General features: G+C 41.8%; 1 protein-coding gene across 2 annotated transcripts in view; it reads left to right on the top strand.

Annotated features, from left to right (window-relative positions):
• Positions 1–13,118, top strand: part of soga1 (suppressor of glucose, autophagy associated 1) — a 75,042-nt gene extending 61,924 nt beyond the window's left edge. Inside the window, exons 11-14 of one of the 2 annotated variants that reach the window (XM_052031448.1) lie at positions 3,270–3,521; positions 6,300–6,370; positions 7,359–8,817; positions 9,535–13,118. In XM_052031448.1, the coding sequence (XP_051887408.1) occupies positions 3,270–3,521; positions 6,300–6,370; positions 7,359–8,817; positions 9,535–9,672 (1,920 nt within the window). In that variant the 3' untranslated portion in view covers positions 9,673–13,118. The remainder of the gene's footprint in view (positions 1–3,269; positions 3,522–6,299; positions 6,371–7,358; positions 8,818–9,534) is intronic. The other variant, XM_052031450.1, reaches the window with a different exon arrangement.
• Positions 13,119–16,986: the final 3,868 nt, after the last annotated feature.

Here is a 16,986-nt window from a genome sequence, read left to right as displayed (position 1 = left end):
ATCTTCTGAGAGTTTGGAATAGAATTGAACATTTTGCAGCAAAGAAACAGGCCCTTTGGCCCAACTCATCCATGCCAGCCATGATGCCTATCTAAGTTAATCCCATTTCCCTGTATTTGGCCCATATTTCTCTAAATCTTTCTCAGCCTTATCTCTCTAAATTTCTTCTAAATTTTGTAATTGAACCCGCTTCTGCAGCTTCCTCTGGCAGCTTGTTCCATTTACCCACCAGCTCCTGTGTGGAAAAAGTTGCCCCTCAGGTCCCTTTTAAATCTTCCCCTCTCACCTTAAACCTCTAGTTCAGACTCCCTGGGAAAAAGACTATGACCATTCACCTTGTTTGGGTCCCTCAATAGTGAACGTTCCCACTTCTGGCCTTATGATGACAGGAAAGTCAGCTGAGGATAGTTGTGCTCAGGACAATGCTCTGAGGAACTCCCTCATTGATAGCTTGTGGCTGGGACAATTGACCTCTGATGACAACCATCTTACTTTGTCTGAGATATGACTGAAGTGTTTTCTCTTGATGCCCTTTCTCATAAGGGATCTATGACACCACGTTCTGTCAAATGCTTCCTTGATGTTAAGGCAGCCACTCTCACTTCACCCCTGAGATCAGCTGTTTGATCCATCTTCGGGAGCATCAGTCTGCTCATGCTTGAGTGTAGAGTGATTGGACCATAAATAGCTGGATTGGATTTGACCTTTTTGTGAACAGGAGATAGCTAGCTAATTTTCCACATTGCCAGGCAGTTGTCAGTGTTGTAAGTGGACTAGAACAATTTGATTTTGAAATCATTGATGAGTTCCAGCAGGTTACTTGATCTCTTTTATCATTACTCAACCTTTTTTTTATCATTACTCACCTGTGAGAAATTTTATAACATCAAGATTCTGATGCCAGAAATAAATGGAGAATTAAGTTTGCATTCATATTGGGCCTTTCTTGGTCTAAATTGCAGTGCAATTGTTAGTCTGTAATACTTGCAGCCTTTGAAATAAAGATTATTTGATTGGTAGGGTACACATGTGTCAAATCAGACTGCCGTATTCAAGTTATTGTAAGCTAAACAATCTGTAAACAGTCACATGCTTGCACCTCCATTTGGCCCTAAAATGGTCTACTCTTCATACAACCAAAATCATCTCAGACTGTTGGCATCTTCACCTTTACTGCACAACCACCAAGAACATTTCAATCTGAAATAAGCAATTACAATCCATTGAGATACATGATAGTTAATATGATATGGTTTGTAGATATCAGCCCATAAATCAATAGGTAGTGTTCTCGCCTTTGAAAATTCAAGGTTCAAGTGCTGATAGCACAGATCTAGATCAATACTCCAGAGCAGGATTGAGGAAGTCCTATCAGTGTTGCCATCTTTCAAATGAGATCTTAAATACAGACTCATCAGCTATCTCTGATCTTGAAAGATCCCATCTCACTGTTGTGAAGAAGAGAAAAGGAGGTATTTCCAGTTATAGTGGCCAAAATTTAATCCTCAGTCTACATCAGTAAAAGGAAATTAACTACTCCTTATCACACTGTTCTTCTTTAAAGCTTGTTATAAGCAAATTAACTGTCATGACTCCTGAAACAGACATATTCCAAGCTCTGTTCTGGAAAGAGATTACAAGGAAGGCAGAGAAAAAGATTCGAGGATGTGTTCAAAGCCTTCCCCACTGACTTTTGGAAATCCCTGGCCCATGATCTCTGAAAGTGGAGGAGGAATATTCAAGATGATATCAAGAACCCTTGAATCTATACATTGGGAGCACAATGAAGTAATGCATTAGTGTGCAGTCAGTCCTTTCAGGGCACACAAAACCAGAGTGGAAGTGAGTCATCTTCAGTCCTGAGGGACCGCCTAAGATGATGATCATGGTGACCACACATTAAATATGTTTCATTGCATGTAAAGGATTTTGGGATGTCCTGAGGTCATCTGTCTGTTCTTTAGGCTGTCTTCCTGTATTTCAGGGTTAAGATTTAGAACCATACCATTTCTTGGATGACCTCACTGGGGATATTTGGTGTAATAAAGCCTGAGTCAGAAGAAAACAGATGTCATCCAAGACTTGCTCATGGTTAGAAATGGATAAAGATTGCAGTCTCTTAGGAGCAGCTTCTCAGAGATAAAAATCTCGAGTCTAAACAATGAAGCAGAATGAGGCATGGAAATGAGATGCATTCTTTCAGTTAAATTTGGGTTTGTGTCATTGTGGATGTAGAAAATCCTCCTGGCCTCTGTGCTCACCACATCAGCTGAGAGCTATTTCTCCATGTTTGTGGCAGGGACATGTAGAGAAGTACTCGAGTGAGTGAGGAGATACCTCAGTTTTGTTCTGAAAATGTTGATAGCAGATTTCAGTTATTCTCTATATAATCTTTAATGAAGTTATTCATTTATTTTAATTTGCTATTATGGTAATATTCTTGAAGTCAGATGATATCCTGCTGTCAGTAGATAATCAAGTAGGTTTACATATCACAGGCCCCACTCCAAATACAGGGACTCGTGCACTGAAAGTTAAAAGATTTTACTATCTCTAGGACATGGTGACCCAAAAATCTAATTCTGGAATTCATTTTTATCAGGGAAGCTGTACTTGTTTTCGAGGCATACAGCACAGAAACAGACTGTGCTGACCATCAAGTACCCACTTACACTAATCCTATTTAAGTCTCTCCACATTTCCATCAACTCTCCACTGGATTCTACCACTCACCTACACACGAGAGGCAATTACGGTGGCCAATTACCTATCAGCTTGCACACCTTTGGGATGTGGAAGGAAACCAAGCACCCAGAGGAAACCCATGCAGATCACAGAGAGAATGTTTATGTTGAGTAACCGTGGCAGAAAGAACCAGAGTAATGGTGTTATAGTGGTCCCTCTCTATTGCAATTCCTTGCTTCTAGTAAGAAGACTCCAGAGTTTACTCCTGTATAATCAGACAAGTGGGAATTATCTACATTCCAGAAAATGTTTGAAGTACATGGGTTTATTTTATAAAATCAGTAAACCAAAGGTTATCTTAAAAAGTAAAGCGAGGAATGTATTTTTGTCATACATTTTATGTAAGTGCCAGAAGTACAGGAAAAGCAGTGGAAATCACCAGGGATGTAACATCTTCCATCAAATCGCAAGAACCAAGTCTTTTACATGTCATTGCACTGTTAAGGGTTAGAATCAGGAGACTTTAAGAAAAAATTGCTGGGGATTCAGAGTAAGGAACTGAATGTTTAACTGTCCCAAAACAGCTGGAAGGTAGGGCTGGGAAACTGGCTTCTGAGAAAGCTCCTGGTGATCTGAAGACTGCCTTGAAGTGGGAGAGGGAAGAACATCAGCAGCTACTCGCAGAGTCCTACAGTGCAGTAATGGATCTAACACAGCAGCTTCAAATCAGTGAGAAGAACTGGAGTCAAGAAAAGTTAGAGTTACTGGATCGATTTAACAATGAACGGAGCCACAGTGAGCAACGCCTGAAGGAAATGCAACACAAGATCAATCAGGTAAGTACAAAAGAGTTTCTTCATGACTTAAAAATTCTTATTGATCTCAAAGTATTTCTGGATCTGTGGTATCATTTTCAGAATGAAACTGAGGTTCCAGTGCTGTGGCCCCCAGATATATAAGGGGTTGCTGGCTCTGACAGCAGCATCACTAGGAAACTCAAGATCCCTGCTTTTTGCCAGGTTTCTCTGATTTCCCACCATGTGTAAACCTACCTGCCTGAATGTTGGTGTGTGGTACAGCAGAGCAAAGAATGCGAATTCCCACTTCCCTGCCACACTAGGAATGCTGTGTGTTGCAGTAGTTGAGCTATTGGCTGTGGTGAGATGTATCCAGTAGATAATGAATATTCACTCATTTTTATGGTAATCACAGGCCAGAAATTTTCTTACTGTAGATTTAAATTTAGTTTTTAATATTTATGCAGCTGTTATGAATGGACTTTGCAAATTTGCAGTCCTGACAGTGGAGCACAAATCTGCAAAGTCCATCCATTTGCAAAATCGTACAAAGGGAACAAACCAAAAAAGATACTGCTGTCTGCAAGATTTTGTCTCCTAAAGTTAATGAATTTATTTAAAAAAATGGAATGCACTTGCTTTAGGGAGGCACTACCATAGTGTAAAGCTATTCCACACCCCTAGGTTATAAACAATACCATTAGCATTCTCCACACTGTTAGCATCACTAAACTCTGTTCTCTGGGGAGTTAGTGGTTTTGATGGGACAAGCAGTACTAAATTGCGAGTTGTACCATGATGGTGTAGTTATCCTAATATTTAACTGCAATTAGGATACTGCTAAATGTAAGTATTACCACAATGTCCAGGCAAATGCTGATGCAGCAAGTTTACTGAATAATGGAACATGTATACACTGCTTAGGAAAAAGCAGGAGTGCTGCTGGAAGGCACACTCAAATACTGCTCACCACCTTTTAAGGAACATATTTTGGTTACACAAGGAGGGACCACTCAAATGCTCTGTATGGTGAAAATTTGGCATCCAAATTATTACGTCTACTGCTGAAGTGAATGAAAGACCCACTAAAATATAGGCAAGATCCTTCAGCCAAACAACGCATTTACAAGGAATTAATTGCAAGTGATAAATTAGATTTCACTGTCTGAGACAAATCACAAAGAGACAGCACCATGTTATATCAAAATGTCAGAACTCTCACACCACAAAATGGATGAACTAATCTCATTCTACTTATTCCAATATCGTGCAGCAAACTTATTCATAACTATTTAATATAGAAAGGGCCAAGGTGACTCTCAGTCATTTTACTTGTCGACAGGAGTGATGCCATGGGTGTCAGTGTATCAATGCAAAAAGAAATCAGCCTTATTTGCCCATTCTAATTTCCCTATCAGGTATTTGTGCACGTAGAGTGAACTTGTGTCATGCCATAGTAAGACCTGACGTATTTTGCCACAGCAAAAGCGAAACCTTCCTACTCTGTGGAAATACTTGCTCAGTGTCCTATTTTAATGGGAGTGCATGTGAATAGACACACAGTGCAATAGGGATGCAAGCAGGGATGCACCTGTTGTTCTTGGCTATTGGAATCGTTCCCTCCAGCTACTCCAGAAAAATGGCAATTAGATGGTCTTGAGATTCTAAAGATTGTCAGGGAGGCAATATTGGAAACCTAACTATTGGAAACCAGCGTCTTATTTTCAACTTCTAATCTGCTCCTGTGCTTTGAATTTCTCAGGAGCCTGGTCCTTTCTCCTATAGCATTAGCAGTTAGGTTGGAGACTGGTAATATTCCCCATCTTCAATTCATGATTTGCTTGTCCAGGCATGTCCCATCATGTCGTATTTCTGGTAATGCACAGGAGATCCCAGTGAAGTGGAGCTTCTTCTCTTTACTTTGCCTGGAAATTGAGCATTGCAATAACTCTACTGAAAGGAAAATCTCTTGCCTAAAGAAGGAAAAACTATGAATGGGGTCCTCTTGCAGATATCCATTGTTCCACTCACTAAATGCAGTGGTGCTTCTGTTTTAGAGAAAGGAAGTAGTTTGAATCTAAAAACATACAAGATTACAGTGCAGATGATGAGAACAGAATGTTGGATTTCCTCAAGATATAATGCTGGAGAATATTTTCTTGTTTTTGGGAGGGAAAAATAATCTCACAATTTTTCTCTGTAATGATTCACTTTGAATCTTCAGAAATGTGAAAATCCCGCATTAATTGTGGATTATTAATTACAGACAAAAAGCTTTGACTTGTTCTAAGATTAAAAGAGGAATTAATCCATCACCACACCAAATCGCATTGTCCTGGTTACACTGAATTCCTGCAGGTCATAAGACTGCATATCACAGATCTTCTTTCCTTTTTGAATCAGATTTTTAAGAAGAAAAGTATGGTGGAAAATTTCCTTTGCACTGTTTCCAAATGGGTTTAGACAGTGTTTGAAAATTACACAGCATTTGGGGGAAATCCACCTCCTCCTCACTCAACTCTGCTGTGTGTAATTGCTGCATTTAAGTCATCCTCAACCCTGAGGCACTGCCTAAGAAGAATAATTGCTGTTTCAGTTGAATGAAGCAGAAGATCAAAGACCTGCAGAGGCCTTGTGGCATTAGTACTCAAGGGTTTTATTGTCAGCCTAGCACAGGGATCAGGTGGGTTTTCCAGATGCTAAGTGACCTTCAGATATAGTCTGTGTAATTTTGAGGAAATCAAAATAGATTAACCAGAGTCTGCAAGTAACCACTTTATTATTTCTAAGTGACATTACTTGTTTGTATTTTTTCAGATGCTGCAACATAGAAACAACATAAAAGAAACTTCTGATGAATTGGAAGCAAAGGGAACTAATTTACAGCGGTAAATATTGCAGATTAAGAAATTAGATTGTAATTGTAATTAGAAAAGTTTAGCATAAAATCAGCACCACCTGGCAGTTTCTTTGCTTCATCCCAAATTTGACACTTGGCCACAGTGCAGATTAACCAACTTTCACTTACATTTTCTTTGTATTGAGCTGATCCTCATAAAAATTTGAAATTTTTGATACACAGGAATGGCTGAGAATAGCAACAGAAGTAGATCATGCAGTCCCTCGTGGATGATCTGTAGGTCAACTCCATTTATTCCCCAAGTTCCATGTCCCTTTAGAATCTGACAGTCTTTGAAATTTTCAATTGACACAACATTCCACACTGTCTTGAGGCCCTGTGGTTCAGGTTTCCACTATCTCTTGGGTGAAAATCTGATGATGTAGTTGTAATATTTTTAAGATTGTATTTCTTGTGGATTCCCCCATAAGAGGAATTTGTTTCTATATCTACCCAATGGAATTGCTTTATTATTTCAACAATTTAAGTTATTATCAATGCTTAACTTTCTATAGGAATAACAATAGACCCCCTTTGAAATTATTGACTCAGCATTTAGATTACACAATGAATGTGGGGGTGATGCTAAGTAAATTGAAAGCACCATAGCGGATTTCCCTGTAATTTACAGTAGTCTCCATCACCATATGAGATTAGCATCACCCTGTGATTGTTTCTATTCTCCACATACATACACTCTCAGTTCATTTACACCCAGTCTTTAGTGGCATGGGAAGTCCACCCTTCCAAGGGATTTGGAGTTGACAGGGTTGCTTATGATTTTCTTTATGATATTTTCTTTACAGTGCAATATGTGGTACCTAACTTGTGTTTCAGTTGTACATCACTGAATTCCCCTGGTAACTTACCTTGCCAAATTTAAAAATAAAGTCCGGTTGGCACTATAATTCATTGCATAGCCCATTCTTTTATTTCGTACAAGGAAAATAATTCATTTCTAAATACATTATTTTTAGAGCCAAGTCGGTTTCTTCAATGTCTGAGTTTGAGAGCTTGCTGGATACATCTCCATATTTACCACCCACAACTGGCCCCTCCCCAAAAAGCTTAAAGAATCTGGAAGAGTTGAACAAAAAGAATCGGAAACACACGACTAATGATGGCGATTCCTTATATGAGAAATCAGAGGACAAGCTAACCAAGCAATCGAAAACTGAAATGCCTGTAATCTCATCTTGGGACTTCACCATGGCTGCAAATCTGGTTAATCCACAACTCAACAAAAAGCAAATGCAGAGGAGTTACACAGCACCAGACAGAACGGGCATTCGGATTTACTACAGTCCACCGGTCGTCCGCAGGATGGATGGTTCTTTGGTCCAAAACAATGAAGGAAAGATTATGATTGAACCAGGTTTCCTGTTCACCATGGCGAAACCCAAACAAACTGGCAATTCAGACCTCAGCTCAGAGAATGTGTGCAACACGTGGTTTAATAACTTTTCCAAGCACCAGGATCTGTTGAAAAACAGCAGTGGAGAGCATCCCATTTCTGTTCCTGCTTCTGCTGCTTCTGGGTTTTCATCTGCCCTGCATGATCTGCAAATATCAGGTAACATGAGTGATGACATGAAGGAGGTGGCCAATTGTGTCAGGAACGTTATTTGCACAAACCCACTGGAGAGGAAGGTTAATGATACTGCAAGCCAGACCGTTGGATTTGTCAGTGTGGGTACTCAGACCACCCGGACTATTAGCATTGGGCTGCAGACTGAGAGTCCAAGGTCACTCTCTAGCAGTCTTCACCGATCCTGGGCATCAAGAGGCTCCTTGCTAATGCCAACCCAGAGTTCCCGTAGCAAACAACTCTCTTCCTCTTTGGAAAAGGTGCCAACTAAGTTTGAACGTCCTTGCTGTTCACCAAAGTATGGCTCTCCCAAGCTGCAGCGAAGAAGCTCATCAAAAATAGATCATGCAAGGGAGCGAAGTCCGTGGGCCATGTCTCATAGAGGACAGAATGAGTCAGCCTGGGCCAGGTCAACAACTACCAGGGATAGTCCAGTGCTTAGTTCTATCAACGATGGGCTCTCCAGTTTGTTCAATGTTGTTGAGCATACCTCTGGAAGCGTTGACTCAATTTGGAAATCAAGCCAGCATGAAGCAAAAACAAAAGGGGACACGTCAAGATATGGGATTGTTCAGGAGTTTTTCAGGAATGTGTGTGGCAGATCCCAGAGTCCAGCAAATGGAGCTGAGAAACCAATAAAAGTTCCAGTCTCTGATGAAAGTGTCAGAAAAGCAGATTTGACCACTCCATCGGGCCATACACAAGTAGAAAGTGTTTCCCGTACCGTTAACAAAAGGCTTCCCAAGCAACCAAACAAGGAGGACCAAAAACCACCAACACCCACTCCAGCCCAGGGAGCTAAAGATCCAGATGCACGGGATGCTGGTGGAGCTTCTGGTCTGTTTGAGGTAAAGTCTTATTTGCAGTTCTGTCTCATTTAAAGTGTTATTTCTTAAAGCCATTCCACATCCAACCGTATTTCAACAGGGAGCATTTCTGCTTTTTGTATTTAACATTTCTGAACTAGAATATGACTATAAAATGTAACAACACTGAAGTACTATTCAGCTTATCATGACTATGCTAGGTTTTTATTTAATAGTCTGGAAAATCTGCCAGTCTGGCACCAAAGTCCTGACTGTGCCAGATTATCAGAGTTTTACTGCATGTACTTATTGTAAACCACATGCATGTTGTTTGATACAGGTTAATGAATGTTGGAGCAGAGGGAGTGGGACATCAGTCTGTTGTTGGAACTGCTGTTACTCATGATGGTGACAATAAATGCTGGAAATATTCCCCAGCCTAATAACACCGTATCTTTTCCTGATAACGAAACTGCTCTTGGCAGTATTAATGTCATTTATTAATGGCATTTCTCTGCTAGTTTAGTGCAAGTAGGGGTACCATTCATTTTATGTGGAGTGATGATGTCTCTGAAAAATATTAGAAGTAGAAACATCTTGTCAGCTTGTTAAAATGCTTACCAATCACCAACTGTAGTTTCTAAGCCTAGATTTTGAATTGACATTTAAGATATTTTATTCTGATTCTGAACATGTTTATAAGGTAAAATTTTCTTTTGCTTACTTCTGACATTGAATCTCATTCATGTTCTTGTGCAGGAAGCATCATGTGATTGTACATCTCAGTCACTCACCTCCTGCTTTCCGTCCAGATCGTCAGCACGTCATTCATTATCGCAATGTAAATCACGTTCTTTGCCTTCAGATCCAAATGCCTCGGATGAAAAGTCAGGCTGAGTAGTGAATTGTGCCACGTGGCTGGGCAATTACATGGATCTGTGTTCTAAAGTAATTGTTGCATCTTGCGCTTTATCTGACAGCCCAGGTGAAATTTGAGATGTTTAGAAGAGATGTTCAGGTTGTATTGTCAAGTTCACTGTAGATTGCAAAATTTAAACTGTAGAGCAGAAGCAAACTATTGGTTTTTAATCACAAAAATTCTGAGAGATCTGGGGTTGCATTGTTTAGATGGTTGAGTCATTTCTACAATAGCACTATATAGTTATTCACACAATAGCGAGTGTTTAATCAGGTAATGACAGCAGTCTTCAGTTCTTATGGCAAACCTTCTCCCATCTGTATTGCTGTCATATGACTCTCATTTGTGAACTATGGATGCGCATGGAGCAAGAGGTGGTTAGAACAGTAAGCACTGTTGTACCACTGCTCAAATATATTCAGCCAAGAAAATATTAATTGCTGATGAAGCATGTTCCAAATTGTTCATTTTGAAATCTCGAGTTTCCAGCAACTATTGGTATTGGACATGAGTGCAGTTTGCATAAAGATTATTATAAAGTACTAGATCACCTCTGGCATTGTACTCACTGAGTCAGAGAATATGGAAGATGAATTGGATGGGAAAACTAAGCAGGAGAGGTGTTGCATGGGTCTCCAGTTACACCTGCTATTTATTGAAGTCAGTGCGACTGGATATTGTGCGATCAATGTATAATAAGCGGCCTGTTTTATACCACTGGCTTTGGCTTAGTGCTAAACATATTTCTACCCCACAGTGTTTTTGTAAGCTAATGGTTGACTCTTTTAAGGAAACAGACTTTTAAATATTCACTAAAGACAGGGTGCAGTCACGGTTCAATAGAGAGCTTCTCATAATTGAAAGAATTTGTAAATTGCAGGCTCTAATCATTGATTAGCTTTCTCACACATTTTCAGAATATTTTATCTTGTGGTGATAAATTAATTGTGTTAGAAGAATAAATCCCCACATTACTTTTGGTTTAAGAGCTTGGTACACAAATAGGAATGGTCATTCATTGTTGTTCCTGCAGATGTTACTAACTTAAATTGGCCCCTAAGTCTGCAATACACTGTGTTCACTATAAGCCAGAAATGAGTTGCAACTGGTATTGGCAAAAGAAATACAACAATGACTGAAGTAGATGTTAGTTTCCTTGTATGCTCAAATAAGGTGCCTAATGCCCCTGGGGGCTTCCCTGGATTTTTGGATTACCCTGAACAGCATTGACCCAGCTATGTTAAGGGAAAGCAGGCATGCACTGTGGTCTAACATTGGTTCTTACAGAAACTACTGCAGACTGCAACCAAGAAGGTAAGTGTTTCGATTTATTGATTTCATTGCAAAACCTTGCCCCAAAACGCACATTAAAATTGTATGGGCCACTTCTGACCACTGTTGAGTCCTCTTCACCAGTGAGCTGCCTGAGGTGTCCATAGCTTTCGCTGGTGTACCAGTCCTGACCTCTGATGCCTGCTTTCACATGCAATGTACGCCTTGATGTTCAGAAGCAAGGATTGTTCCACCATTCACAGAAAACTCTAATTCCTAGGCCATTGCTGCTTTGATATGCTTCTCAAATTTTGTGCTACCTTGGATGAAATTTAAATTCTGAGGGATATGACTGTATAATATTTATAATTGCTGGAATTCACAAAGGTGGAAAATGCTACTTTTTCCCTGCACCTGAGGAATACTCAGAAGGAAAAAGTAGAGATCACCTGAATCAGATGGTCTCCCAGATGATGCATTGCAAGGGTTTCCTTGGCTTTGCAATCAAGCACAGGCCCAGCCTGACCATCCAAGTGGGAAGGCGAGGGAGAGAGAGAGAGGGCTGCTTTATTTTCCTGAGTGTCCAACCATTGGGTGCTCAGAAACATTTATGCAGCTGATTTTCACCAGCTGCCAGACTCACTCACCTGGATAAAGAAAACAGTTGCTGACATTTGGTTTTATTGACTGGATAGTGAGGAAAGGGGGATTCATGAGGAGGGGACAAGCAATCTAACCAGGTTTGTTAAATGAAGAGTGAACTGGAATTCAAAGTCCTTTTCATCTTTTAATTTTGTGGAATTGGAAATGCAGGATTTTGTGCATCCCGCCCCTTCCCCACGAACCGCGTCCCGCCCCCTCCAACCCCACTTCTGTCCCACCCTGCCTCTCCCCAACCCAATGCCATCCTGCCCCCTCCTCCTCCTACCCCCTCCCTGTACTGAACCCCTGCTCTGCCTCCTCCTCCTCCCCTCCCTGTACCGACCCCACTGCCCTGCCCCCCTCCCTGTACTGACCCCCCCCACCCTGCCACCACCTCCTCTCCTCCCCATACAGACCTCCCTGCCTCCTCCCCTCCCTGTACAGACCGCCTGCCATGCCACCTCCTCCTCCCCTCCCTGTCCCACCCCCCCAGCTCACCAACCCAATGCCACCTCCATTCCCTGCCACCTCCGTTCCGTCCCTCCTCACCCCCCTCCTTGCCTCATCCCTCAGCTGTCCAATCCAATGCCAGCCTGCCCCACCCCCTCCCAGTCCCACACCTCCACTCCCCAACCTCTCCCTGCCGCACGCTCCCCCCCCAGTCACAGCCTGCAACCCCACAAACCCATCTCACCTCCTCTCCTTTCAAGTTTGGACACTCAGCGAGTTCTGCAACCAGTGGGCTCCCATAAACCTCCGATTTGCCGTGTGAATCCCATAGTACTTGGCAGCTCGAGGAAGTGAATCAGCTGCCTCATGAAGAATCCACACAATGTTTGTCCTATTGAGTTCAAAGAAATTTAATTGCTCAAGTTCTGTCATTGATTTTTGGGTCCATTCCACAAGATTACAGCCCAAAAATCAGGATGCCTCACATCTTCCCCCATGTGAAAATGCATCTGCCACATCTTTATTCATTTCTCATCCACTCCATCTTCACCTGCCCACCACTCCTATTTTCTTCTCCTAAACAGCCCAGCTTCCATTCCCACTCATGCAGCTTCCAATCTGTGTCCCTTTCTTTCCTAATTTGTATTCCAACATGACTTTACTTATCATTCTCCCTTCCATACTCCCATCTGTATCTTCTGGCTTCCCATAACCTCCTGGAAGTTCCAGAGCTTCGGAATGGTGTTGATGTGATGGAACAGCCATTTCAGCCGTTGTCTCATCATCAAAGTTCCTGTGTGACGGAAACCTCCAGTGCATGTTACCAGAGGTTAGCCACGAAGGTGGGAAAGGGGATTCATCAGTGCACTCCAGAATTCATGTAGTGAAGGGGGAGATCAGACCAGCACTCCCCTCGTGGCAGGGAGAGGTTGTGGGGATACTGGTATGGCACTTGCCATGCGAAGCAATTATGTTCAGTGGTGCCAGAGGGAGGTGGCTGCATATCACAGGGGAGATGGGGGTCTCTGAGGACATGGCTGCACACCGGGGAAAAGAGGGGACCAACTGTTCATTGATGGGGGGGAGGTGGGGGGAGGAGGAGAATTTCAGGAGAGTGTCTGGACATTTGTGGGGTGGGGGCCAATAGTAATATTCATTGGACCAGCTCTCTGTTGGGGAGTGATAGGGATTGTTTCAGGGGACCAGTTATACATTGGGGTGGGTGTGGTAATGTTCAGTGGACCAGTTATATTTCAGAGAGGTTAGGGTGTGGAGGGAGGGAATGGTCAGCAGGTAGTGCAGCGAGGGTTTGGGAGGCTCCAAACATTTGGGCAAGCGTTTTACTTGTCAACGGGACCCCTTGGTGGCCGCTGCGGGAGTCGGGTCATTTTGTCCTGAGGGTACCGTGTGAAGGGCACACTGAGGACAACGTGGTCCAAGTTCCCCAGCAGTGGCCCACATGAGAAAAGACGTCATCCCATGCAGCCCTGAAGGAAAAATCAAATCGGGGTCACGAGGGTGCCTCACAATAGTTGTAATATACTCCAGGTTAAATTGATTTTCAATCACAATATTTTTACAAATCAGCTTCTTGTGATCAAGTTTCTCGGTGTAGCTGTTCTAATTTAACTCTCATTCCAATCAACCTCCCCTTCTGGTTGGCAGAATTAAAATTTCCTTTTTGTTTTATTTTCCTCTCTTCCGATGCATTTCCTAATCTATCTTATTGTCATCTCCAAGTCTGGTTTGCATCCTCAATGTACTTCCCGTCTTTGACTTTCACATTTGCTTTGCTAACCTGGTTCTAATTCTCCCTTCTTTGTTCTTCCCTGCTTCCATGTCTCCACCATTGTCTTTCCCTGGCTTTAAATCTTGCTCTTTCCCCTCCTAGCTGTTCTGTGTCTCCCCTGCCCCAATCAACAGCACTGTATTGATGACCTCATCTGAATTTGGTAAAGTTAGAAAATAGGCATGTTTTAAGATGCAGGTTAGGAGGAGCGATGGAGAGAACAAAGGGAATGTCCATGATTCAGTGGAGACCAAGAGAACATGGTCTCAGCTGAGAGTGAGGATTGAAGACTCACGGCAGCTAATCTGGCTGGTGGTGATGTAAATAGATGAGAATGAGAACAGGTAGAGGGAAAATACAGTGCTGGAACTGTGAAATGCAGAACTTAACAGTTGCTGGAAATCAAAGAAAGCTAGAATAGTCCAGTGATTCTTCTCCCACTGTTTGCACCCCACCCCCCCACACACACAGACATTATAGCTGTCATTAATAAACATTGATCGCTCCCTCTATCCATTTTCTCGGTCTCCACGTGATTACGAACATTCCCTCACTTATCACAACTTGGTAACTTGGAGCATATCTATATTTCAACTTTTCCTTGTTCTGATGAAGGATCGTCAACCTGCTTCTCTCTGCACACATGCTGCCTGACCACTGAGTATTTGTTTTAATTTCAAATTTCTAGCATCTGCAGATTTTACTTTGACCACTCTTGATTATCTTCTTAGTTTCTTCTCCTCTGTACCTTTTTGTTTTCTGTCTTTGCCCAGTTTATTTTCCATGTTGTCTCTCCTGTGTTTGGCTGCCCTTCAGAATATGTTTTCCCACTGCATCCGTTTTCATTCGCCCTCCTGAGCTGGTGCCCCGGTTGGTTATTTGAATGTACAAGTCTGTCTCCACTCCTTCCCCTGCCCATCCCCCAACCACTGCCAACTCATCCCTGTTCCTCTCTTCTGTTTACAAAATTGTCTCCCTTCCGATATCGCCAGCAGCTGCCTTCGCCTTGCCCACTGTTTGATGTCCTCTTCTGTTGACTTTGTTTTGGTCACCTCGCCAGTTTTCCTTTCACTTTTGACTCACTCTAGTTGTCTTAATGCTGACCATCTGTCTTTTTCCGGCTTGCTTTCCATAACTGCTTCTATTCTAACCCCTTTTATTTCTTTCACTGAATTCCTTCTTGTTAAACTGTCCTTTCTGCCTTGACCCATCTTTGTCGCATTTCTTCTTGTTTCCTTTACTGTACCCTCTCCTTATTGCACACTGAATCTAACCCCCTTGCCATTATCTTCTCATTCTCTGTGTCCCCTTCTGCTTTCCGTTATTTTGTTTAGAACATAAAACTGTACAGCACAGAACAGGCCCTTCGGCCCACAATGTTGTGCTGACATAGCTATTCCGGTTACTCTGGTTTCTCTTCCTTTACAAAGCTGGCTTCATTTATCATTAGTTCTTTTGGCATGACCTTTGCTGGTTTTCTGTGCTGTTCACCCCGACCTGGCTGTTTCTATGAAGCTCAGTCCCTGCTTTTATTCATTGTCTTCCCTTGCGACTGTCTCTCCCATTGATTACCCTTTGCCATTATCTTCACCACTGTTTTTGTGGGCCTCTCTCAAACAGACTAACTGGAAATTGTCTGGATCTTCCTTTAAATACATACTTCCCATTGCAATGTATGGTATTATTGGGACCGACTGCTGTTTCACCCATAAGCTCTCGGAAAGAAGTTGTAGAGGCTCACCTTCCACAGCATTTGGGTGGGAGGAGCAGTTGTAGTTCAACAGCACCCAGAATGGTGGTCTTGCTGCCCTTTACAATTTTCCTGGTGGGAACTGGAAGAGCAGGATTGCTTCTCCAAACTCAGAATGAAATGAAATGTTTAGCTCTTAACCCCCTCCCCCACCACAAGGGTTGCAGGGACTCCGTTGAGCAGTGACCTTCTGCCACTCAAAACTGTGTTCCCGTGGTCCCATCACTTGCTTCCAAAAAATCTCCCAGGTTTCATGCAACTTGTAGTGTGCCACCTGCAATGAATCTTGTTTGCTTGTCTCTTGTCCCAGTTAATATCAGAGCTTCCTTCTACCCAATGCCCCCTCACTCCTTTTCTCCATTCTGTTTGAGCATCCTTAATGCTAATCCTCCCAATTGTACTCTTCCTTGAATCTCTTTCCCTTTTCTTCTCTCTGTTCCTTTCTCCTCTAATTTGCCCAGACTTTTCCTTGCCTATTATTGTCATTACTATCCTGTTCCACTTCTGCTCTCACTGCTGACTTTCCTTTCCAGCAGGGTTTCAGTTATGCTCCCATCTCAACACACCATTCTCCATTATCTACCTTCTAGCTGCCAGTGTATGTAACTCGTATCTTATCTGGATACGAGTTATTCTCTTTAATTTGTCCTTTGATTTTAATCTAATATGTAACCTAGCCAGTGATAAAGTATTCATTGTTTGTTCTCTACACAATTAAATCACTTCTTTTAAGATTATAATTTTCAACAATGATACTTGGCACTGCCTAATCTAGATGCAGTTGTCATATTAAACATTAAAAAATCATGCATTGAAAGTAACATGAATATGTAGCATTGTTCATAAATGTGTTCACTAATAAATCAAAGGCTGTTTTTCAGTTGGATGGTGCCACATCCAATTGAAAATTGTTTTTTCCAACTGGTCACACGGTGACGGGTGTCATTACATCCAAACTTTATTTTAGAGTATCAGATCGCTTTTAAGGCCAATATGTTCAAAGCTTACCGTAAAAGAGCAGTTAATTTTGACAACCACTGCAATTTAAGAAAATTTCACCTCAATAAATCAGAGTTAATAATCCAACAGCATTTACTAACCAATTTAACCGATTTCAAATTTACTGTCCATTTGTTGTAAATTTTACATTATACAGTGATTGCATGTTTTCAGGAATATTGTTGGATTATAGAGCTGTGATTTAAGTGACTGTAGAAAGGGTGCAAATACAAATGCTCTTCTCAAAGCAGTAAGACATTGTTACCTGCTCTTACCATTCTTTATTTACTTGATAAAAGGTTATTAATGTATATCAGTTTTATAAGCTTCATTGTTTTCTAAGTTTTTGTCATGTGTACATATGAAAACTATTTAAACTCCGGAAAACCT

The sequence above is a fragment of the Pristis pectinata genome, chromosome 16 (assembly GCF_009764475.1).
Source record: "Pristis pectinata isolate sPriPec2 chromosome 16, sPriPec2.1.pri, whole genome shotgun sequence".
In the NCBI taxonomy this organism is placed as follows: Eukaryota; Metazoa; Chordata; class Chondrichthyes; order Rhinopristiformes; family Pristidae; genus Pristis; species Pristis pectinata.
Note: the sequence above shows the minus strand (reverse complement) of the source record. Positions and strands in the feature narration are given on the sequence as shown.